The following is a 25,112-nucleotide window of genomic DNA, read 5'->3' as shown; positions in this document are numbered from 1 at the left end:
TGAACCTCCTCTTTGATAAATGGAGCCCTATGACACAAAAATGATAAGCTTCATAAAAGAAAATCAGTGGGGTATCTGCTTATCAGAAATGGAGACATTAGGCGGCCTCAAACGTCAGCGTACTCAAGAAAGTAGTTGTGAAAAACATAATTTATGTAAGAACTTACCTGATAAATTCATTTCTTTCATATTGGCAAGAGTCCATGAGCTAGTGACATATGGGCTATACAATCCTACCAGGAGGGGCAAAGTTTCCCAAACCTCAAAATGCCTATAAATACACCCCTCACCACACCCACAATTCAGTTTAACGAATAGCCAAGCAGTGGGGTGATAAAGAAAGGAGTAGAAAGCATCAACAAAGGAAATTTGGAAATAATTGTGCTTTATACAAAAAATCATAACCACCATAAAAAGGGTGGGCCTCATGGACTCTTGCCAATATGAAAGAAATGAATTTATCAGGTAAGTTCTTACATAAATTATGTTTTCTTTCATGTAATTGGCAAGAGTCCATGAGCTAGTGACATATGGGATATCAATACCCAAGATGTGGAGTCTTCCACTCAAGAGTCACTAGAGAGGGAGGGAATAAAACAAAAAAACAGCCATATTCCGCTGAGAAAATAATCCACAACCCAAAAATAAGTTATTTTCACTTTTGAAAGAAAAAAACTTAAATCAAAAAGCAGAAGAATCAAACTGAAACAGCTGCCTGAAGATCTTTTCTACCAAAAACTGCTTCCGAAGAAGCAAATACATCAAAATGGTAAAATTTAGTAAATGTATGCAAAGAAGACCAAGTGGCTGCTTTGCAAATCTGATCAACTGAAGCTTCATTCTTAAAAGCCCATGAAGTAGAGACTGATCTAGTAGAATGAGCTGTAATTCTCTGAGGCGGGGTTTGACCCGACTCCAAATAAGCTTGATGAATCAAAAGTTTCAACCAAGAAGCCAAGGAAATAGCAGAAGCCTTCTGACCTTTCCTAGGACCAGAAAATAAAACAAATAGACTGGAAGTCTTCCTGAAATCTTTATTAGCTTCCATATAATATTTCAAAGCTCTTACCACATCCAAAGAATGTAAGGATTTCTCCAAATAATTCTTAGGATTAGGACATAAAGAAGGGACAACAATTTCTCTACTAATGTTAGAATTCACAACCTTAGGTAAAAATTGAAAAAAAGTCCGCAAAATTGCCTTATCCTGATGAAAAATCAGAAAAGGAGACTCACAAGAAATAGCAGATAGCTCAGAAACTCTTCTAGCAGAAGAGATGGCCAAAAGGAACAACACTTTCCAAGAAAGTAGTTTAATGTCCAAAGAATGCATAGGTTCAAATGGAGGAGCCTGTAAAGCCCTCAGAACCAAATTAAGACTCCAAGGAGGAGAAATTGACTTAATGACAGGCTTAATACGAACTAAAGCCTGTACAAAACAGTGTATATCAGGAAGTATAGCAATTTTTCTGTGAAATAAAACAGAAAGAGCGGAGATTTGTCCTTTCAAGGAACTTGCAGACAAACCCTTATCCAAACCATCCTGAAGAAACTGCAAAATTCTAGGAATTCTAAAAGAATGCCAGGAGAATTTATGAGAAGAACACCATGAAATGTAAGTCTTCCAAACTCTATAATAAATCTTTCTAGAGACAGATTTACAAGCTTGTAACATAGTATTAATCACTGAACCAGAGAAACCTCTCTGACTTAGAACTAAGCGTTCAATTTCCATACCTTCAAATTTAATGATTTGAGATCCTGATGGAAAAACGGACCTTGAGATAGTAGGTCCAGCCGTAACGGAAGTGGCCAAGGGGGGCAACTGGACATCCAAACCAGATCCGCATACCAAAACCTGTGTGGCCATGCTGGAGCCACCAGCAACACAAAAGACTGTTCCATGATGATTTTGGAAATCACTCTTGGAAGGAGAACTAGAGGCGGGAAGATGTAAGCAGGTTGATAACACCAAGGAAGTGTCAGCGCATCCACTGCTTCCGCCTGAACATCCCTGGACCTGGACAGGTATCTGGGAAGTTTCTTGTTTAGATGAGAGGCCATGAGATCTATCTCTGGAAGCCCCCACATCTGAACAATCTGAGAAAACACATCTGGATGGAGAGACCACTCCCCTGGATGTAAAGTCTGGCGGCTGAGATAATCCGCCTCCCAATTGTCTACACCTTGGATATGCACCGCAGAGATTAGACAGGAGCTGGATTCCGCCCAAGCAAGTATCCAAGATACTTCTTTCATAGCTTGGGGACTGTGAGTCCCACCCTGATGATTGACATAAGCCACAGTTGTGATATTGTCTGTCTGAAAACAAATGAACGGTTCTCTCTTTAGTAGAGGCCAAAACTGAAGAGCCCTGAAAACAGTGGCGACTCTAGGAACAATATATAGGGGGGGCACATAAGATACCACAGTCAAAACTGAGGGGGCACTAATAATTTTTCCACTAAATTATACCCCTGAATATACAAACATATACACACACACATACACACACTCATACTCATACATACACACTCATACATACACACACACACTCATACACACATATACACACACACTTTCATACATACACACACACACACTCATACATACACACACACACACTCATACATACACACACACACACTCATACATACACACACTCATACATACACACACACACTCATACATACACACACACACACTCATACACACACACACTCATACACACACACACACACTCATACACACACTCATACACACACACACACTCATACATCATACATACATACATACACACACACACACACACACACACACATACACACACACACACATACACACACACACACACACTCATACATACACACACACACACACTCATACATACACACACACACACACACTCATACATACACACACACACACTCATACATACACACACACACACTCATACATACACACACACACACACTCATACACACACACACTCATACACACACACACACACACACACACATACTATAGTGTTATTTTAATTTAAATAGCTTTTAATTGTTTTCAGTCCAGGAGTGAAAGAGAATATTTCACCAGCTTTGAAGTAAAAATTACTAAAAAGCTTATCTCCAAGGTGTTAAAAATGCTACATAAAAGTGATGGTAGAAAATTCAGTACATCCTGCTCCATAGGTAACACAGAGAGCTCTCACACTGCCCTTCCTAAGACTTGATTCATACAATTTATGCAGGGTAGCAGCTCTGTAAAACCTATAGTACTGACTGTTTCTAAGGTTATTGATTGTACTCCATTTTCAGTCAAAAGTATAATAAAAAGGCCTAATCTGGGTAGTGTTGCTACTTTTAGGAGCTGTTTCAGCCCCCATTTGAGAAAAAGATTAGTAGACTTGTGTGCAAATCATTGCAGATATACACATAGAATATAGCTCACAATGTGTTATGAAAAAAAAATCTGTTCATTTTACAGGGACTTTAAATTCATTTTTTTTCTGCAGCAGAAAAGAGCAAAATTTTAATTCCCTGTAAACTGTACAGATTTTTTTCATAACACATTGTGTGAGTTACATGTGTATATATATATATATATATATATATATATATATATATATATATATATACATACATATATATATATATGTTTTTTGTTTTTTTTAAATAGTACAAAGCTAGGGAGAGAGTATGAAATTAATCTAAAGAATTTAGATAATTTATAAAACTACTGTGCGTACTTTCAAACGCCAAAAAGTAGTGGTGCAGATCCTCTAAGATATAAAAATATTTTTACTTGAAAGAGAGAAATATATATCTGTATATAATTGAGAGGGGATTCAGCACTCTTATTGCTCAAAGCGGTCTTCCAGAGGGTGAGGGACCCACACCACAAACAGACCAAAAACTGGCGGTCAAATAGATATTAAAGTGCAGAGACCATTTATATATATATATATATATATTCAATATTTTCCACATATATAGTACAGCACAAGACCATAAATAGGCATATAGCCACTAACATAAATCAACTATCTTGGACTGTACTATATATGTGTATATATAAGTGTATATTTGCTTATTTTTGTGATGCATCACTGAACTGTCCAATGTTTTTTCATTGACTTAATAAATGGTCTCTGCACTTTAATATCTATTTTGCCACCAGTTTTTAATCTGTTAGTGGTGTGTGTGTCTCTCCCTCTGGGAGACCTCTTTGAGCAATAAAAGAGTGCTTAATCTCCTCTCTTAATTATAAAAGGTTTCCTAAAGAGCAAATAGTTTTATATATATATATGTGTATATATATATATATATATATATATATAATGTGTGTGTGTATGTATAAAACACACACATTGCCAGCAGCATCTCAATCCTACACAATAATCATAGGATTTCAAATAGCTAGCATTAGTTTCTGTTAGCACCTAGTCCCTTAGTATAGCAGTTTCAGTATCACCCCCTCCCCCCCACACGGGGGGGGGGTCGCGAGTGGCGGGGGAGGGGGTGATACTGAAACTGCTATACTAAGGGACTAGGTGCTAACAGAAACTAATGCTAGCTATTTGAAATCCTATGATTATTGTGAAGGACTGAGCTGAAACACACAACTACAACCTCACCTATGTGTGCCTAGGCTACAGTTAACTCTGAAGAATCATGTTTAATCTTACCCCGGCCCAGAATCAGATCTTCAGACTATCTTTATCTATCTTTGCTGCCACTGACAGCCACTGACAGTCCCAGACAGCCAGTGCCTGGCTGCTACTGCTGCTCCTTCCCGCGCTCTCTGCTTGCTCTGTCCTGAGGCTGCACACAAAAGCACCTACTGGCTGGCTCCTCCCTCTTCCTGTCCAGTCTCCAGTCATGTTCCTTGTGCGGTGTAGGAACATGACCTGGCTGGAACTGGAGAGGAGAAGCAAATTGCATAGCGACAGCAACATGCATGCAGATGGGGAACACAGGGAGACGCGCTGCTGCTGCTCATATTGCTACTCAGTCACTCTAAGTCATTTTTGTAATAAAAAAACACGGGCCCATTATAAAAAAAATAAAGTATATATCAGTTCACTTTCAACATTATGCATGTGCTGGGGCTGGGGGGGCAGACAGGGGGGCAAGCCTTGAGATAAGGGGGGCAAATGCCCCCCCTGGCCCCCCTGTAGCGACGCCACTGCCTGAAAATTGCACGGAGTTCTAAAATATTTATTGGTAATCTCGCCTCTTGAGATTTCCAAACCCCTTGTGCTGTCAGAGACCCCCAAACAGCTCCCCAACCTGAAAGACTCGCATCTGTTGTGATCACAGTTCAGGTTGGGCGAACAAAAAAAGCCCCTTGAACAAAACGATGGTGATCTATCCACCATGTCAGAGAGTGTCGTACATTGGGATTCAAGGATATTAATTGTGATATCTTTGTATAATCCCTGCACCATTGATTCAGCATACAAAGCTGTAGAGGTCTCATGTGAAAATGAAGGGGATTGCGTCCGATGCTGCAGTCATGAGACCTAAAACTTCCATGCACATAGCCACTGAAGGGAATAACTGAGACTGAAGGAGCCGACATGCTGCGACCAATCTTAAATGTCTCTTGTCTGTTAGAGACAGAGTCATGGACACTGAATCTATCTGGAAGCCTAAAAAGGTGACCCTTGTCTGAGGAATCAAGAAACTTTTTGGTAAATTGATCCTCCAACCATGTTTCCGAAGAAACAACACTAGTTGATTCGTGTGAGATTCTGCAGTATGTAAAGACTGAGCTAGTACCAAGATATCGTCCAAATAAGGAAACACCGCAATACCCTGTTCTCTGATTACAGATAATAGGGCACCCAGAACCTTTGAAAAGATTCTTGGAGCTGTTGCTAGGCCAAATGGAAGAGCAACAAATTGGTAATGCTTGTCTAGAAAAGAGAATCTCAGAAACTGATAGTGTTCTGGATTAATCGGAATATGAAGGTATGCATCCTGCAAGTCTATTGTGGACATATAATGTCCTTGCTGAACAAAAGGCAGAATAGTCCTTATAGTCACCATCTTGAAAGTTGGTACTCTTACATAACGATTCAAAATTTTCAGATCCAGAACTGGTCTGAACAAATTTTCTTTCTTTGGTACAATGAATAGGTTTGAATAAAACCCCAAACCTTGTTCCTGAGGAGGAACTGACATGATTACCCCTGAAGACTCCAGGTCTGAAACACACTTCAGAAAAGCCTGAGCTTTTACTGGATTTACAGGAATGTGTGGGAGAAAAAATCTTCTCACAGGAGGTCTTATTTTGAATCCTATTCGATACCCTTGAGAGACAATGCTCTGAATCCAATGATTTTGGACAGATTCTATCCAAAAATCCTTGAAAAACCTTAATCTGCCCCCTACCAGCTGAGCTGGAATGAGGGCCGCACCTTCATACGGACTTAGGGGCAGATTTTGGTTTCCTAAATGGCTTGGATTTATTCCAATTTGAGGAAGGCTTCCAACTGGAAGCAGATTCCTTGGGAGGAGGATTGAGTTTTTGTTCCTTATTCTGACGAAAGGAACGAAAACGGTTAGAAGCCTTAGATTTACCCTTAGGTTTTTTATCCTGAGGCAAAAAAACTCCTTTTCCTCCAGTGATAGTTGAAATAATAGAATCCAACTGAGAACCAAATAAATTATTACCTTGGAAAGAAAGAGATAGTAATCTAGATTTAGATGTCATATCAGCATTCCAAGATTTAAGCCACAAAGCTCTTCTAGATAATACAGCTAAAGACATGGATCTAACATCAATTTTGATAATATCAAAAATGGCATCACAAATAAAATGATTAGCATGTTGAAGTAGGCGAACAATGCTAGATATGTCAGAATCCAATTCATGTTGCGCTAAATTTTCCAACCAGAAAGTTGAAGCAGCCGCAACATCACCCAAAGAAATAACAGGTCTGAGCAGATGACCTGAATATAAATAGGCCTTCCTTAGATAAGATTCAAGCTTCCTATCTAAAGGATCCTTAAAGGAAGTGCTATCTTCCATAGGAAAAGTGATACGTTTAGCAAGAGTAGAAATAGCCCCATCAACTTTGGGGATTTTTTCCCAAAACTCTATAGATTTTGCTGGCAAATGATACAATCTCTTAAACCTTGAAGAAGGAATAAAGGAAGTACCTGGCTTATTCCATTCCCTAGAAATCATATCAGAAATAGCCTCAGGAATAGGAAAAACACCTGGAGAAACCACAGGAGGTTTAAAGACAGCATTTAAACGTTTATTAGACTGAACGTCAATAGGACTGGTTACCTCAATATCCAAAGTAATTAACACTTCTTTTAATAAAGAAAGCATATACTCTATTTTAAATAAATAAGTAGATTTGTCAGTGTCAATATCTGAGGAAGGATCTTCTGTTTCAGATAGATCCTCATCAGAAGAGGATGAATTATTATGTTGTTGGTCATTTGAAATTACATCAGCTAAATGAGAAGTTTTAAAAGACCTTTTACGTTTATTAGAAGGTGGAAATGCAGACAAAGCCTTCATAATAGATTCAGAAACAAAATCTTTAAAATTTACAGGTATATCATGCACATTTGAAGTTGAAGGAACTGCAACTGGCAATGCACTATTACTGATAGAGACACTATCTGCATGTAAACGTTTATCATGACAACTATTACAAACGACATTCGGTGGAATACTTTCTACAAGTTTAAAACAAATGCACTTAACTTTGGTAGAACCAATGTCAGGCAGCAATGTTCCAGCAGAAACTTCAGAGGCAGGATCAGATTGGGACATCTTGCTCAATGTAAGAGAAAAAACAACATATAAAGCAAAATTATCTATTTCCTTAAATGACAGTTTCAGGAATGGGAAAAAATGCAAAAGCATAGGCCTCTTGATAGAAAGAAAGCAGGAGGAAAACAACAATGGGGTATAGAAATAATGAAGAAAAAATTGGCGCCAAGAATGACGCACAACGTAACTAAAACTTTTTTGGCGCCAAAAATGACCGGAAATGACACACTTGCGTCACTAATGACGCCGCCGTGTGAAAGGTCTCGACGTCACGTATGACGCCGGAAATGACGAAGTTGCGTCAAAAACGTAATTTCCCGCGCCAAAAATGACGCAATAAAGTCTAACATTTGACGCACCCGCGGGCCTAATACCCACAAATGCAGTCAAATTTGAAAAAAGACTAAACCCCAGGTAAGAAACAAATTTCTTAAAGTGTTTATATTCCCAAATATGAAACTGACAGTCTGCAGAAGGAAATACATGAACCTGACTCATGGCAAATATAAGTACAATACATATATTTAGAACTTTACATAAATTACATAAAGTGCCAAACCATAGCTGAGAGTGTCTTAAGTAAATGAAAACATACTTACCAAAAGACACCCATCCACATATAGCAGATAGCCAAACCAGTACTAAAACAGTTCTTTAGTAGAGGTAATGGTAAATTTGAGAGTATATCGTCGATCTGAAAAGGGAGGTAGGAGATGAATCTCTACGACCGATAACAGAGAACCCATGAAAAAGACCCCCGTTAGGGAAATCATCGTATTCAATAGGTGATACTCCCTTCACGTCCCTCTGACATTCGCTGTACTCTGAGAGGAATCGGGCTTCAACAATGCTGAGAAGCGCATATCAACATAGAAATCTTAGCACAAACTTACTTCACCACCTCCATAGGAGGCAAAGTTTGTAAAACTGAATTGTGGGTGTGGTGAGGGGTGTATTTATAGGCATTTTGAGGTTTGGGAAACTTTGCCCCTCCTGGTAGGATTGTATATCCCATATGTCACTAGCTCATGGACTCTTGCCAATTACATGAAAGAAATGTAATTGCATTCAAAGCTTCTCTAGAACATGCTTTTTTTAATGTACTGGGCTGCCTCTCCCTCCCCACCTGGTAGGTTAACTTTTGTTGCTGCCTCATGTCTGCATAGCTTTAAAAAAATGTTGTATTTAGAATTACAAAATAATGGTAAAGGAGATATTGGTTCAAAAATATTAGTGTGCTCCATAAGTTAAAAGCTATAATTAGGAACAAACTTAAGGGCAAAACAGTCTACAATACAAAATATAAATTTAAGGCCTAGTTGCATTTCAAATTATCTTCAAAACAAATCAATCTATCTATCAATCTATCAAATTATCTATCAAATAGTGCAATATGCTTGTCCTATATGCGTATATTCCCCAGCCCTTGTCTTTTATACCCCTTGCAACTAGGGATGGGCGAATGTGTTTATATCCAAATTCGAATGTTAGAACGAATGTTATTGTAAAAATTCGATTTACATAATAGAATGTTGATAAGAACGAATATTCTTAAAAATTCGATTTTTGAATGTTATTTACAGTTTTCGAATGTCACATTCGAATTTGAATATCACATTCGAAGTCGAATGTTACATTCGAATATCACATTCAAATTCGAATATTACATTAATAAAACACAATTGTAGACTAGAAACACTATTTTGAATGTCACATTCGAATCGAATATCACATTCAAATCGAATGTTACATTCGAATTCGAATATTACATTTATAAAACACAGTATTAGACTAGAAATACTATTTCGAATTCGAATGTCACATTCAAATCGAATATCACATTTAAAACACAGTATTAGACTAGAAATACTATTTCAAATTCGAATGTGACATTCGAATTCGAATATTACATTTATTAAACACAGTTGTAGACTAGAAATACTATTTCAAATTTGAATGTCACATTCGAATTCGAATGTCACATTCGAATTTGAATATTACATTTCGAAATTGAATGAATACATAGCTAAATATTCTATTATTCGAACAAATATTTTCGAATTTTATTGAAAAATTAGAAAATGAAAATTCGAAAATAGAATGTTATATAAACATTCGAAATTCGATTTGAACGAACGAATGTATCAAAATTCGTTTTAAATTTCGAATTTTTAGAAACATTCTCCCATCCCTACTTGGAAAACCCAAACACACTGTTAAAGATCATTTCCTGACTTCCCAACAAGATGACTCAATTCCCTCAGACAAGGAAGTGTCTGAATCACAATCTTCTCCTAAGGGAAGTCAACTACTGCGCCCCTATGTCTCATCCCTCTCAGAAGGTACAGAGGGAGAAAACTCCAAATTACTTGATACCATCAAGACTCTTCTGGATAACCATCATTACTTCCTTTCGAGAAAATTTAGATAGATCCTTTGTGTACCTTAAAAGGGACATTGTGTTCTTAAAAGAGTGTATTGATATGCTTTATGACAGGTTACATAAAGTTGTTACCCAATCCATCTCTAATGACAAGCCAAGGGACATCATAGCTAGATTCACTACTTCAGCCTTAAACTTCAACTTCTTTAAACTTTGGAAAGAGGGGCAAGTCCCTCAGGAAGTTTTGAGGCCTTGCAATTTTTTTCTGACTCGTCATCCCATACACTGACAGTTAGAAAAATGATTCAGAGAACTGACTCATACACTCCATTTAGCTGGACCTAAAGGGATAGAAAGGCCAAAAATAAAATGTGCATGATGCATTTCATTTTGAAACATAAGCATTTTTGAGATATACTTTCATCAGCAAAAATGGTTCTAGAAAAAAGACATTGCTGTTTTTCTGAAGCATACACACATTTTCTGTGAGGGACTGTACACTAGTGTTCAAACACTATGCCTACTGAGAGAGCTGGCGGTGATGTTTATTGCTTCTGAAGACATAATTTGTTTCAAATAATCCACTGTTAATTCTCTGAAGAGGTGTGAAGATACTGCATCAAAAGCAGATACCTGTAAAATATAGATTCAAATTGATGGGAATATATTTTCTTTTACATTTGTGGGGTTTTCCCTCCTTGGAATAACATTCAGTAATGTTACTGCACAAACCTTTATCAGCACATTAATCCATGTTGCTTAATTGTTCACAATGCGTGAAAACAGGCTATATTTATCAATGTAAAACATTTTTTATTGGAACTATCCCCAGCCGTTTCCCACAAAGCTATTGACAACCCATCTGCCCCTGCTGCCTCTAAACTTATTTCACTCACATCCTCAGCAAACACGCTCAAGTGTGAGTGTATAATTTTAACTACATGAGTTACTAAGTCACTATTATTATTATTATTATTATTATTATTATTAGTTACTTGTAGAGCGCCAACAGATTCCACAGTGCTATAAACAAAGACGGAGTACAACAAAACAATTATAGGGATCAAATGGGTAGAACGCCCTACCAAGAGTTGCACTGTTTTAGTCAGCTCTTAAGAAGGTGATCTACAAACAGCTGGACTCTTAGGCTTACATGCTTAGGGGGTTCAGGGGATAGCAATGGAGAAGAGGAAATGGTATAAAGAAAGGTTAGCGTAGGTTGTATGCATCCCTGAACAGTAAAGTCTTTAGGGAGCACTTGAAGCTTTTAAAACTAGAAGAGAGTCTTGTGGAGCGAGGCAGAGAGTTCCACAAGATGGGAGCCAGTCTGGAGAAGTCCTGTAAACGGGAGTGTGATGAGGTGACAAGAGAGGAGGAGAGGAGGAGGTCATGAGCAGAGCGAAGGGGACAGGAGGGAGAGTATCTGGAGACAAGGTCTGAGATATAGGGGGGAGCGGTGCAGTTGAGGGCTTTGTATGTCAGAATTAGAATTTTGTGTTTGATCCTAGAGACAAGAGGAAGCCAGTGAAGGGATTAGCAGAGAGGTGCAGCAGATGAAGAGCGATGCGTAAGGAAGATGAGTCTGGCAGAGGCATTCATTATGGATTGTAAAGGAGCTAGGAGGCAGGTGGGGAGACCAGAGAGGACAGAGTTGCAGTAATCGAGGCGGGAAAGAATGAGAGAGTGGATTAAAATCTTAGTTGTGTCTTGTGTAAGGGTTACCATTTGTAGACTCAATTTGTGTTTTGATATTTAATATTAGTGTCATGTTTCTTGTGTGGGTATTTAGCAGTAGGAATAAGCACTACTAGATAGTAGGTACACAGAGCAGGTCTTTATTCAGCTCAGATGTAAGCAACAACACTAACTGAACTAACTAAGAAAACTAACATAAAGAAGATGACTGCTAATTATAGAGTTCCCTCCCAGCTCCAGAGTGTCTTTTCCTTAAGTAACAGTATACCACATCTCCCCAACTACTTCCAAATCCCCTCTTAACATTTAACACATCTTAACAAAAAAGAAACAATACAAATGTGCTCCAATGGCTCAATAAACTTTATCCTACAACATAATCTTTTAGTCTCTCTGGAGGGTGTATTGCCCTTCCAGCTCGTGATGTTTTGTTTCCAGCTTCTGCAGACTGTATAGGGACAAATTCTCCTTGGTTTGCATCTGAACCTGGCACTTCAGTCTCTGAGTCACTATTGTGAGTAATTGATGACTCTTCTCCTTTTTCAGGTACAAGTACCTGTGGCTCTGAGTGATCTTGTTCATATCTGCAATCCATCCGGAGATGACACCGGTTTCTCCTGTACTGTCTGCCATCAGGTGTTTTAATTACATATGTTCTTGGTTCAGGACCAACAGATGATATCTGTGAAGGCTGCCAACCCGCTGATGTCTCCATACGCACTGCATCCCCTTTTTGGAAGGCTTGTAGTGGCTTAGCACCATGATCATAATATACTTTCTGCCTATGCTGTAGCTCCCTCAATTTTTGGTGTGCATTCTTAGGGATCTGGGGCTTTAATGCATGAGCTGCAACCGGTAACTTGGTTCTCAGTGTCCGACCCATTAAAAGTTGTGCTGGGGAATAGGGCATTCCAGTGATTAGAGTATTGCGCAATTCTAGAAGCACAATATGAGGATCTACCCCCGATTCCCCTCTTTTTTGGAGCATACGTTAAATTGTTTTTACAGTTCTTTCTGCCAGTCCATTTGATTGGGGGTAACCAGGACTAGAATGAGTAAACTTAATACCCATTGTGCAGCAAATGCCTTCATCTCAGCACTGGCAAAGGGTACATGGTCACTGATAACTTCTATTGGGATGCCATGTCTACTAAATGTTGCCTTCAGCTTTGCAATTACTGCTGTTGCAGTTTTATCAGACAACTTTAGTACTTCAGGATACTTGGAAAAATAGTCTACTATTACAAGAAATGACTATCCCTTCCACTCAAAAATGTCCACTGCCAGTTTTTGCCAAGGCAGGTGAGGAATATTGTGTGAGAGTATTGGTTCCTTTTGATTCACTGGTAGGTGACTAGCACAAATCTTGCAGGTCTCTACCATCTGTTGTATGTCCTTGGACATGCTGGGCCAGAACAGGATCATCCGAGCCCGCATTTTGGTTCTCTGTATACCTTGATGGCACTCATGCAGACTTTCTAGAATTTTCCTGCGAGCATTCTGAGGAAATACAATCTTTTCACCCAGCAATAAGAGACCATCTTCCATGCACAGCAAGTGCTTAAATTGCCAAAATGACTGCATACTTGGATGGAGTTGCCTTTTTCTTTGTGGCCAACCTTCAGACAGAAGTTGTTTAAGTTTGTTTAAGTCTGTATCTTCTGCTGTGGAAGTTTGTAAATAAGATAACATCTCAGTCCCAATAGATTCTGATTATGACAGTGTATAGATGACCCTTTCTTCTGATAAACTGTCCTTTTCTTGTCTTGGTGGATCAACAGGGGCCCTGGAAAGAGTATCAGAAATAAACATATCACGTCCAGGTGTATAAATGATGTTTAGGTTGTATCGTTGCAGTTGTAAGAGCATTCTTTGGAGTCTTGCTGGTGCTTTTCTCAATGGTTTAGTGAGTATTGATTCAAGAGGCTTGTGGTCAGAATGCACTGTAACTGCTCTGCCGAATATAAACTGGTGAAACTTTTTTGTAGCATATACAATAGCCAATAGTTCTTTCTCAATCTGGGCATAATTTTGCTCTGTGGCAGTCATTGCTCTCGATGCATATGCTATAGGGCAATTGTCTTGAAGTAAGCAAGCTCCAAGGCCTGATTTAGATGCATCTGCCTGAATCAACACTGCTTTTGCTGGGTCAAAAAATCTTAATACTGGAGCCTCAATCAGTGCCTGCTTTAAAGACTGTACTGCTTTAGTATGCTCTGGACCCCACTGCCAAACAATATCCTTTAAAAGTAACTTCCTCAAAGGAGCAGTAATCTCTGCCTCCCCTGGTATATATTGTACCAGATACCAGACCATGCCCAAAAATCTTTGCAGCCCTTTTTTGTCCTCTGTGTCAGGCATTTTGCTAATTGCTTGGACTTTCTCTACATCAGGTTGAACTCCTGCAGGGGTGATGACATGTCCCATATACTGGACTTCTGATACTTTGAATTGGATTTTATCTGGATTGAACTTAATGTTCTGTTCTAATGCCCTGTTCATCGCCTGGCTCAGGATCTGATCATGTTCTTCATCTGATGATGCAGCAATAATCATATCATCAGCTATGATATGCACACCTGGGATGTCCCCAAAAATCACCATATTTTTCTGCTGAAATACTTCACTGGCTGACTTTATCCCAAATGGCATCCTGCAAAATCTAAAGCGCCCCCATGGGGAGTTGAAAGTGCATAGTTCTGAGGACTCTTTGTCTAATTTAACTTGCCCGTAACCATCCTTTTCATCAAGGATGGTGAATATGGTTTTCCCGGCCAGTTGACTCTGTCCATCCTCTGCAGTAAGGATATTGAAGTGATGAAGCTTTATAGCCTTGTTAAGATCACGAGGGTCCAAACATACCCTCAGAGTACCATTTTTCTTTTCCGTTACAACAAGGCTATTCACCCAATCAGTGGGAGTATGTACTTTAGCAATGATCTGATCCTTTTCTAACTGCATTAGAGTCTCTTTAAGCTTGCCCAGTATTTCAAATGGGATTTTCCTACAGCCATGTATGACTGGAGCAACACTTGGGTCCAAATAGATGTGGTACGTTCCTTTAAATTGCCCAATTCCTTGAAATGCATCAGGGTAACGTTTTACCAGATCATCTTTTGTATAGAGTTTTTGTGTAGATATTGTGTGAACTTTGCGAAGTAAATCCAGTTCCTGGCATGCTGCTTTTCCTAATAATGGAAGTGAGGAGCTTCGCGTAATAAAGAATTCCAGCTCTGCTGTATGTGTGGGGGTGGCTTTAGTGAGATGCACCATACCTCTGGATGGATTTTGGAACCCCCATAAGCAATTAACATAGTGTTAGTATTTCTGATGCAGAACTGTGCAGGGATCTTATTTAAGAGAGTGATAGGTAGCACATTTGCCTCAGCACCAGTATCCAGTTTAAAGTTAATGGGTGCACCATTGATTTGCACTTCAGAGAACCATGCAGAATGTTTTAGTTCTTGTTTTACATCTTTCAATATAGCTCCTATAAATAAAGTCTCAAATGTTTTTACTCTGTCACACTCCAGGCCCTGTGATTTACAGCATTTTGCAAAATGATTCCTTTTGTGACAAGTGTAACAAACACACCCAAATGCAGGGCATCTTTGAGATGGATGTACCCCGTCACACCTAGGGCACACATTCCTTTTTTGCTCAGACCTTGCACTAGAGTGAGGTTTGTTCTTGCTGCCTCTAGTAGACTCTGCTTGGCTAGTGAATGTGGGTTTGTACTGTATAGCATGAATAGTCTGGTAGGAACTTGCTGGTGTGTTTGCAGCCATAACCTGAACCTGAGATTTAGTAGCTTCAGCAGCCTGACATATCTCCACTGCCTTTTGTAGTGTAAGGTCAGCCTCTCTGAGCAAACGTTCTTTAAGTCTGGTATCTGTAACACTGAATACTAATTTGTCTCTTAACATGTTCTCAAGTATTGCACCAAACTCACAATCTCTGGCTTTTAGTCTGAGTTCTGTCATATACCTTTCAATGCCCTGCCCCTCATAATATGAATGTGACCAAAACTGATGTCGCTCAAACACAACATTTTTCTTTGGAGTACAATGCTCCCTGAACAAAGTCAGCACTGAGTCTAAGGTTCTTTCAGCAGGCAGGGCTGGTTCCAATGTGTTGTAAATCTCTTGGCCTTCCCCACCCAAAACATGCAGGGCTATGGCAATCTGAGTTCTCTGCTCTTTTTTATAAAGTTCAACTGCCTCAGCATAAATTAAAAATCTTTGCTCCAATCTTCTCCAGTTTTCCTGTGAATTGCAGAGGGTCTGGTGCTCTGAACATCTCCATGCTGATGCTAGAGAAACTGTGAATAAAGTCCTTGTTACAATATCTTTAATCAGGCAAGTTACTTTTTCAGCACTTCTGACACCATGCCATGTTTCTTATGTGGGTATTTAACAGTAGGAATAAGCACTACTTGATAGTAGGTACACAGAGCAGGTCTTTTTTCAGCTCAGATGTAAGCAACAACACTAACTGAACTAACTAAGGAAACTAACATAAAGAAGATGACTGCTGATCATAGAGTTCCCTCCCAGCTCCAGAGTGTCTTTTCTTAAAGTAACAGTATACCACAATTAGTGACTTACATAAATATAGTATATTCATTGCCATAGACACAAGTTATATGGTAACAGTTTAACTGCAACTACACCGCAATAAGGCCAACCAACCTGATCACCTGGCTATAATATCAGCCAGTAACTTTAAAATTTGTGTTATTCGATCACCTCAGGAGCACAGCTTCATGTGCAGCAATTCTTCTAGAGTTATACAGTTACAATTTATTTAATGTTGTAACTCAGTTACCATATTAGTATAATATTCAATATCTTTCAATACTTGGTTACACCATAGCCCAGCAATACGTGCAGGCCTGATACTTATAATGATGAACTAAAGTTCATACAACTGCATAGCTACTTGTATAAAAGAATATTCAGCAATAGCGCAGGGAATTTAGGCAAACTATTAGGTGAATAGGAGAATTAGCAGATATTGGAATACACCTGTATGTCATAGACACAACATATTTGGTGTATTATCTGTTCCAATATTTTTTATGTGCCTTTTACTATTCTTGGCTATCCAGTCAATCATATTTAGGACCTTAGATGCCAGATCATTGTTTTTAACATTCCCTGGTTTTTAAATTATCTAATAAAGTTGTTATGTTTTAATGTGTACCTGTGTTCACAGTTACACCAACACCTTATACTTATGACGTATATTTATTTCTAGGAATTCAGAGAGTGCTATAAGTGTATTCTTTCTTCAATCGGTGGTAACCTTTCCACCTATTGTTAGTGAATCAAGCCCCATGGTACATTAATTTTACCTTAAAATCTTGTTAGTGTTCACCACTATCACCACTTTTAACTCTTAAAATTATTTTTCTTTTTCCCCCTTTTTCATTTACTTTTTTTCACTATTTTATTAGCCTCAAACCATTTTTTTACTAATTCATTTTTTACTTACTTAGTTATAATTATTCTATTTTTTCCCTTTTACACTATATATTTTTCATTTCCTTGCCCTAACTATGATATTGTACCAATCTTCATTTTTATTTTTTATTTTTTCCACATATGACTTTTTTTTAGTAAGGACCGTATTAATGCAGTTTGCTTTCCAGTCCTTTCTTTCAAGAATAGTTTTATAGTATCTTGTTCCAATTGCCAGTTTAATGGTTAAATCAGTGCACTATGCACTTTTTTCTTTCCCTGTATATAGGGTTTACTTACAGATTAGGGACCCAGCAGCAGTTAACAAAGTAGTCACTGTTTACACGTTTGGCAAAATTGTCCCTTGTAAGTGTATATAAACAGCAAGAACTAGATACATCAGATTTATATTCATCAAAAATATACTTAACTGAATCTAAAAAATTCATATTTTAATTTTAATAACCTTTAGTTTTCAGTTAATAGTTATTATATTTTTCCACTACAATACCATCATGGTATATACAAGCACATATGGAGCTCCTCCTTCTAAACATATAGTTTTTAGTAAATCAATCAAGAGTACTTTTAGGTTGTAAAATTTGACTAGCCAGTACTCTCCTAAATTGAGCTCCAAGCTTTTTCCTTTTTTTATGTTTGGCTTTTCCATCCTCACTTAGGTGAAGGAATTTTAGAAATAGAGTGTTTGAGTGGCTCTAGTAATAACCCACTTTCAATGGGTTATAGGAATATTAGATTAGATTTCTAAGAGTGATTAATATTGCCAATAGTTTAGATTGTAAATAAATTATTTTTATTTTTTCCTTCCCTTTTTAGGAAAATGTTTTAACTATGTGTCACATGTAGTTCAACTTGTTTATGTATCCAATTCTTTTTATCACAGTATTTCACATTGTTTTATGTTTGACATCACCCCCACCTATTCACTCATGTGACAAGCATTGTTCAACTTTCACACTATTGGCTATTACACAGTATTTAACCTGACAACAGGTGAACACCTGTAGATCTCTGATGAAGCGCATGTGAACATGCGCGAAACGCGTCAGCTCTAGCACCCCTTGCACACTGTGATTGTGCTACACACCTTTTGTTTGAATAAATCCACTTTGGCATAGAGCTCTGAGGTTACTTGATCCTTTTTTGAATTTTATATATATATATATATACATTGTATATATGTCTTTTTATGTATGCATTTATATTTATGTGTTTATATGTGTATATATGCCTTTAAATACAGATATACAAATATAAATACATAAATACATATGTACACACATATATATATATATATATATATATATATATATATATTTAGACATGTATATGTTATACATATTTAAACATGTATATGTTTTATCTCTATTTTTAAGCCCTTTGCAGCCATTTTTTCTCTAACACCTGAGACCTCATATCTTGGATCCCCTAAAACTTTTTACTGCAATTTTTAAAAAATAATTTTTATTAGATAGTGTTATTGAGTGTAACTGTACATTTAAATGTCATTTTTATGTGGTTTTGTCAACTTTTTAAGTTTAATAATTAACTAAAGCTCTGGATTCACTTTATCCAGGTACACATTAAATTAAATTGTGCTTGAGCGAATGCGTTTACTTCCATGCTACTTCTGGTTGCAATAAACCCTAATCTAGCCTTTATGGGGAAAATTATTTTGAGTTTAATGCCCCATTACAACTCTTCCAGCAAGTTAATAAGAGTAAAGTTCCTTAAAGATTATTTTAATTATTTTAAGCCATAATGACAATGGAGAATTGGAACATCATAATTATGCACAAAATCCTCAAGACAATAGGTGATAATCATGCCAGTGTTTATTGATCATTATTTTTAGAGTGATCCTATCTTATAAATATCACACACAATAATTTTTGCAATATAATATGTGAGCAAAATTTCTGCAGATGGTGTTAATGGTGGCCTATTTTAACAAAAGGTATGTCAATCAATATGTTCCTTAGTACAAAGTAAAAGTAAGAAATTAGGTGTGTTTTTTCTCTTTTTAATTTGTATTTTTCTCTCTCCTGACTAATAAATAACTAGATTGGTAAGGCGAACAAAGGTATTTTAATGTTATAAAATCTTTAGAAATAAGCAATCCGGTATTCCAAAATCCAAGCTTATTCTAAATTCCATTTTACTTATTTTTTATTTTTAAATAAAATTCTCAAAAATTAATATTTTTCCGTGCATGTAAGTCATAATCGTTTCTGCCTGTGTCTGTTTTTTATTGTTTTGTTTTTTTGTATTCTAAAATAGCAAATATCACCTTTCTGATTTTAGTACTGTACTATCTTTCTGAGGGTGCTATGTCTACAAAAGTATTAAACGCTATATAAAACTACCTTTAGATTACATATATAAACTGTATTATGACATTTAAATATTGCTGAAAAGGCATAAGATACTGATCTAAATTACAAGTGGTTTGCTTAAATTACCGCGCAATATACCAATATCACACCGTGTTAAATTTTACTCATATTACAAGTTGAAAGTAAATGTGAACGCGAGAGCGCAATCACATTTTACACTCGTCAGATTAGGGTGACTGAAGACTAGGGATGGGTGAATGTTTTGAAACATTTGAAATTGAAAACAAATTTCGATACATCTGTTCATTCGTTCAAATCAAATTTTAATAAAAAATTCAAATATGTAGTTATGTATTTTACATCAAAATAAAAAATATTACTAACATTCAATTTAAAATTCATTTTATGCAAATATTTGTTATAGTATTTGTAATCTACAGCTATCTCTTATAAATGTAATATTCAAATTCGAAATAGTATTTCTAATCTACATTTATCTTTAATAAATGTAATATTCAAAATTGAAATCAACATTCGAAATAGAAAGTTACATTCAAAATAGAAAGTTACATTCGAAATCAAAACCAAAATTCAAAATAGAAAATTACGTTAAAAAAATGGAAATAACATTAGATTTTTTAATTTAAAGAATATTCGTTCTTATCAACATTCGATTTTCCAAATCGAATTTGACAAAAAAGTAATTCTACCATTAGAATTTAATCACATTCGCCCATTCCTACTGTAAACCCGGTGTAAATGGTAGGGGTGTAAAAAAAAATGCATCAAACCAAACATTAATACATTTAAAAATACACTTATATTCATATAAACTCTATCCGATAAAAAAATATTCATCTAAAAAAATAAAGTTATAATGGTTTAAAGTTATATGGTGTATGACAAGGTGTTTGATTGCAAACTTATATTATATATATACACACCCACACACATATTTATATATACAGTATATATAAATACATATATACACACACATCTCTATATATATATATATCTATATCTATATATATATATATATATATATATATATATATATAAACACACAAACTTTGCAGCCCTCAAGTACCTGAAAACATACATATTTCCCATTATAATATTTAATAATGTGTTTTAATATACTGTAAATATTTTACATTATATTTTTTTTCACATAGGCAAAAATGTTCATTTTATTTTTAAATATGTATTCCTATATAGCAAAATTAATTTAAATTATGGTGGAGATAAAAGCATGAGATTAAAATTATTATTATTATTATTATTGGTTATTTGTAGAGCGCCAACAGATTCTGCAGTGCTAAAATCCTCCATTTCATAACAATAAGAGCAATAGAATTATAGCACAGGTAATCTGCACATCTAGGCAATTGTCCCCACTTTCCTTACATCACAAATACCCTGTATACATTGTTACCAATGCACCAGAGGAGGAGGGTAGGATATGCAAATTAGATATGCAATATGTTAGGCTTTTTGCTTCTGATAGTGTGTTAAAACACAGCAGTCCCCTATTGGGGTAAGTGCACATTTTAAAGATGCAAATATTCCAAAATCCAAACCTTTTCTGATCCCAAGCAGTTTGGATAAATTGTGTTCTACCTGTATTATTAAACAATATTACGTAGTAAAGTAGAAAAAATAGGCTATTGTAACAATTATAGCTTGCTGTATGTTTAGGATTTATTTAGCTGTTGTATGAACTGTAAAATGTATAGTTGATAAAAAAAGATGTTTCTAATGAGAAATATTTGTAATGCCTAAGCAAGATATATTTAAATAGATAAAGAGATTTAGAATAAGCATTAAGGACAAACATATTTAAAAATCATATCATACAGATATGTATAGCAAAAAAAAAAAAATCAGGGGCTGCTAAAAATCTACTTTATTCAAAAACGTATGCAAAAAAAAATGGCTCACAAGGTTATATTGTAAAAAAAATTTCTTTCATGATTCAGATAGAGCATGGAATTGTAAGCAACTTTCTAATTTACTCCTATTATCAATTTTTCTTCATTCTATTGGTGTGTTTTTTTTTAAAAAAAAGCAGAAATGTAAGGTTAGGAGCCGGCCCATTTTTGGTTCAACACCTGGGTAGTGCTTGCTGATTGGTAGCTTCATTTAGCCACCAATCAGCAAGCGCTACCCAGGTGCTGAAGCAAAGATGGTCCAGCTCTTATGCTTACTTTCCTGCTTTTTCAAATAAAGATAACATGAGAATAAAGAAAATTTGATAATAGGATTGGATAAAAATTAATTTTGTGCACACTATCAAAAAGTTGCAACAAGTAGCAATTTCTATTACAGATTCGACTGTTTAAGAGTTCAAGAGATGTTTAGTATCAGTTGCAGAGAAGTGTTTGTTTATATAACCCATAGAATATTTACCATTAATACATTTTACAGCTACCTTCATAAAATACAGAATAAATACATTTTACAGCTACCTTAAAGGGACACAACATGCAAATTTTAACTATGATGATTTAGATGCGCACAAATTTAAAAAAACAAACAATTTACATCCATTATCAAAATGTGCACCATTTTTTATATGCACACTTTCTGAGGCACCAGATCCTACTGAGGCTGAGCAAGAGTACACATTTTCTATGTACAGTATATGCTTTTTTTGTGATTAACTGTTGGCTGTCACATGACACAGTGGGAAATGGAATTAACCTTGAAATTTACCAGAACAAAAATCTACTACCAAATAAGTGCTATTGTATTGTCATGTTACTATGTATTTGTTAATTATTCAATTCTACTGTATTTGATGGTCCTTTTGTGAAAGAAACAGACAACAGGCAAGGTTCCAAGAAAATGAAAAGGGAGAAAGTGGAAAGCATAACTGACCTTGTGTATTTCTGAGTCCTGAATGTGAAATCAGAGCAGCTTTCTTGCATGTCCTCACACAATTCAGGTACCATTAGTACTCTAAACCAACAATACTTATACTAAATGCCAATATTATATGCATTGTAACTTCATTCCTGCATATTAACAAACTCTAATACTATACTCTCTTTTTTTTTTTTGCAGGATAGAACACTTTTGGATAACAAAACCCACTGTTATGTCATGATATCCTATGGTTATAAGAATACCATTTTTTTCTAACACTTCAATCAGATGGACAACCAAACAAATGGTACCGATTTCTACATTATGGCTTTTACATTTATTAAAGATAAATCTCTTCTGTGTATTTTATTCTCCTTGTTTTACTCAATTTGTCTTTTGTGGAATATTTTGATGATTGTTGTAATAAATATGGACCGGCAGCTACAGACACCTATGTATTTCTTCCTGAGTAATCTATCATTTGTGGATCTCTCATACATCTCAGTCACTATTCCAAAATTGATGGATATTTTTATTACTGGAAATATGAGGATTTCGTTCATTGGTTGTTTTGTCCAGTTGTACTTTTTTGCAGCTCTGGTTATCACAGAAATTCTACTGTTGACTGCTATGGCCTATGACCGTTTTGTTGCTATATGTAAACCATTACATTACATGCTTATTATGAAGAAGGTTAACTGTGTCCTACTTGTTGCAGGTAGCTGGATATGTGGCTATGGTAATTCCATTTTTTCTACAACATTTGCATCTTATTTATCTTTTTGTGGCTCAAAACATGTTAACTATCTTTTCTGTGATATTAAAGTCCTGACTAAGATATCTTGTGGGGGCACTAAAGAATTGCAAACAATGATATACATAGAGGCCTTGATCATGGGTCTTTGTCCCTTTCTGCTCATCATAGTGTCCTATTCCAAAATAGTAGCCAAGATTTTAGCAATGCATTCCGTAGGAAATAGACAAAACGCTTTCTCCACCTGCACAGCCCACCTTGGTGTCCTTTTCATGTTCTATGGAACCCTTCTCTGCATTTACATGAGCCCACCCTCTGAAAACTCAGAAGACCTGGACCACATATTTGCAGTGTTTTATCTAGCAGTGACACCCACAATAAATCCTCTAATATACAGTCTAAGGAATAAAGATATAATGATTGCTATAAAGAAGACAATAATATGGATTCCTAGAAGATAATATTCAGACTGTAACTGTTATATTCTTTTAAATCTACCATGGACCACTGTTGCTGATTAACAATGTATAGAGATACTAAATAGATAAACTACCAACTATGGGCTCCATTTAACAAGCAGCAATAGTTGCTTCGGAGCCCCAGTGCTTCAGTCTTGCTCAGAGCAAGCCTCAACCACTGCTACTTAACCTATCCACAACACTTTAGGTGGCGGATTGAGATTGACAGCCCCCTCTTGCACGCGATTGGCAGCACGCAAGCAGGTGGTGGCATTGCAAAATCAGCGAATTGTGCAATGTTAACTGTAGGCTGCGTATGGCTGCACGCTCGCTTGGAGGCTGGGCAGATAACAAGATAGTGAGCCTCCTCTGCCCGTCCTTTGATAAATAGAGCCCTATGACACAAAAATGATAAGCTTAATAAAAGAATGCTATTTTTTTCCCTTTGTTTAATCTAAAAGATGACATTTTAAAATCTGCTAGTTTTTTTTAGCAAAATAGATGTTTATGTTCTGTGAAAAATATATTATAGTTTTTATGCTTGTGATGTATGTCACTGTCCACCAGTAAATCAGTGGGGTATCTCAGAAAATGAGACATTAGGCCTCAAACCTCAGCGTACTCAAGTAAGTAGTTGTGAAAATGTAATTGCATTCAAAGCTTCTCTAGAACATGCTTTTTTTAATGTACTGGGCTGCCTCTCCATCCCCACCTGGTAGGTTAACTTTTGTTGCTACCTCATGTCTGCATAGCTTTAAAAAAAATGTTGTATTTAGAATTACAAAATAATGGTAAAGGAGATATTGGTTCAAAAAATATTAGTGCGCTCCATAATTTAAAAGCGATAATTAGGAACAAAGTTAAGGGCAAAACAGTCTACAATATAAAATATACATTTAAGGCCCAGTTGCACTTCTAATTAGCTTCAAAATCAAACAGTGCAATATGCTCGTCCTATATGCGTATATTCCTCAGCCCTTGTCTTTCATACCCCTTGCAACACCCAAACACACTGTAAAAGATAATTTCCTGACTTCCCAACAAGATGACTCAATTCCCTCAGACATCACAATCTTCTCCTAAGGGAAGTCAACTACTTTGCCCCAATGTCTCATCCCTCTCAAAAGGTACAGAGGGAGAAAACTCCAAATTACTTGATACCATCAAGACTCTTCTGGATAACCATCATTACTCCCTTTCGAGAAAATTAGATAGATCCTTTGTGTACCTTAAAAGGGGCATTGTGTTCTTAAAAGAGTGCATAGATATGCTTTATGACAGATTACATAAAGCTGTTACCCAATCCATCTCTAATGACAAGCCAAGGGACATCGTAGC

General features: G+C 36.4%; 1 protein-coding gene across 1 annotated transcript; it reads left to right on the top strand.

Annotated features, from left to right (window-relative positions):
- The first annotated feature begins 22,850 nt into the window (after nucleotides 1-22,850).
- Nucleotides 22,851-23,777, top strand: LOC128664625 (olfactory receptor 5V1-like). The gene has a single exon (XM_053719440.1). The coding sequence runs from the start codon at nucleotides 22,851-22,853 to the stop codon at nucleotides 23,775-23,777; it is 927 nt and encodes a 308-aa protein (XP_053575415.1).
- Nucleotides 23,778-25,112: the final 1,335 nt, after the last annotated feature.

The sequence above is a fragment of the Bombina bombina genome, chromosome 6 (genome assembly GCF_027579735.1).
Source record: "Bombina bombina isolate aBomBom1 chromosome 6, aBomBom1.pri, whole genome shotgun sequence".
NCBI classification, from domain to species: Eukaryota; Metazoa; Chordata; class Amphibia; order Anura; family Bombinatoridae; genus Bombina; species Bombina bombina.
The sequence above is the reverse complement of the archived record's forward strand: the minus strand, read 5'-3'. Positions and strand labels throughout refer to the sequence as shown.

Excerpts from the sequence above, each read along its gene's own strand:
- LOC128664625 (XM_053719440.1), top strand. The coding sequence starts at position 22,851 with ATGGACAACCAAACAAATGGTACCGATTTCTACATTATGGCTTTTACA.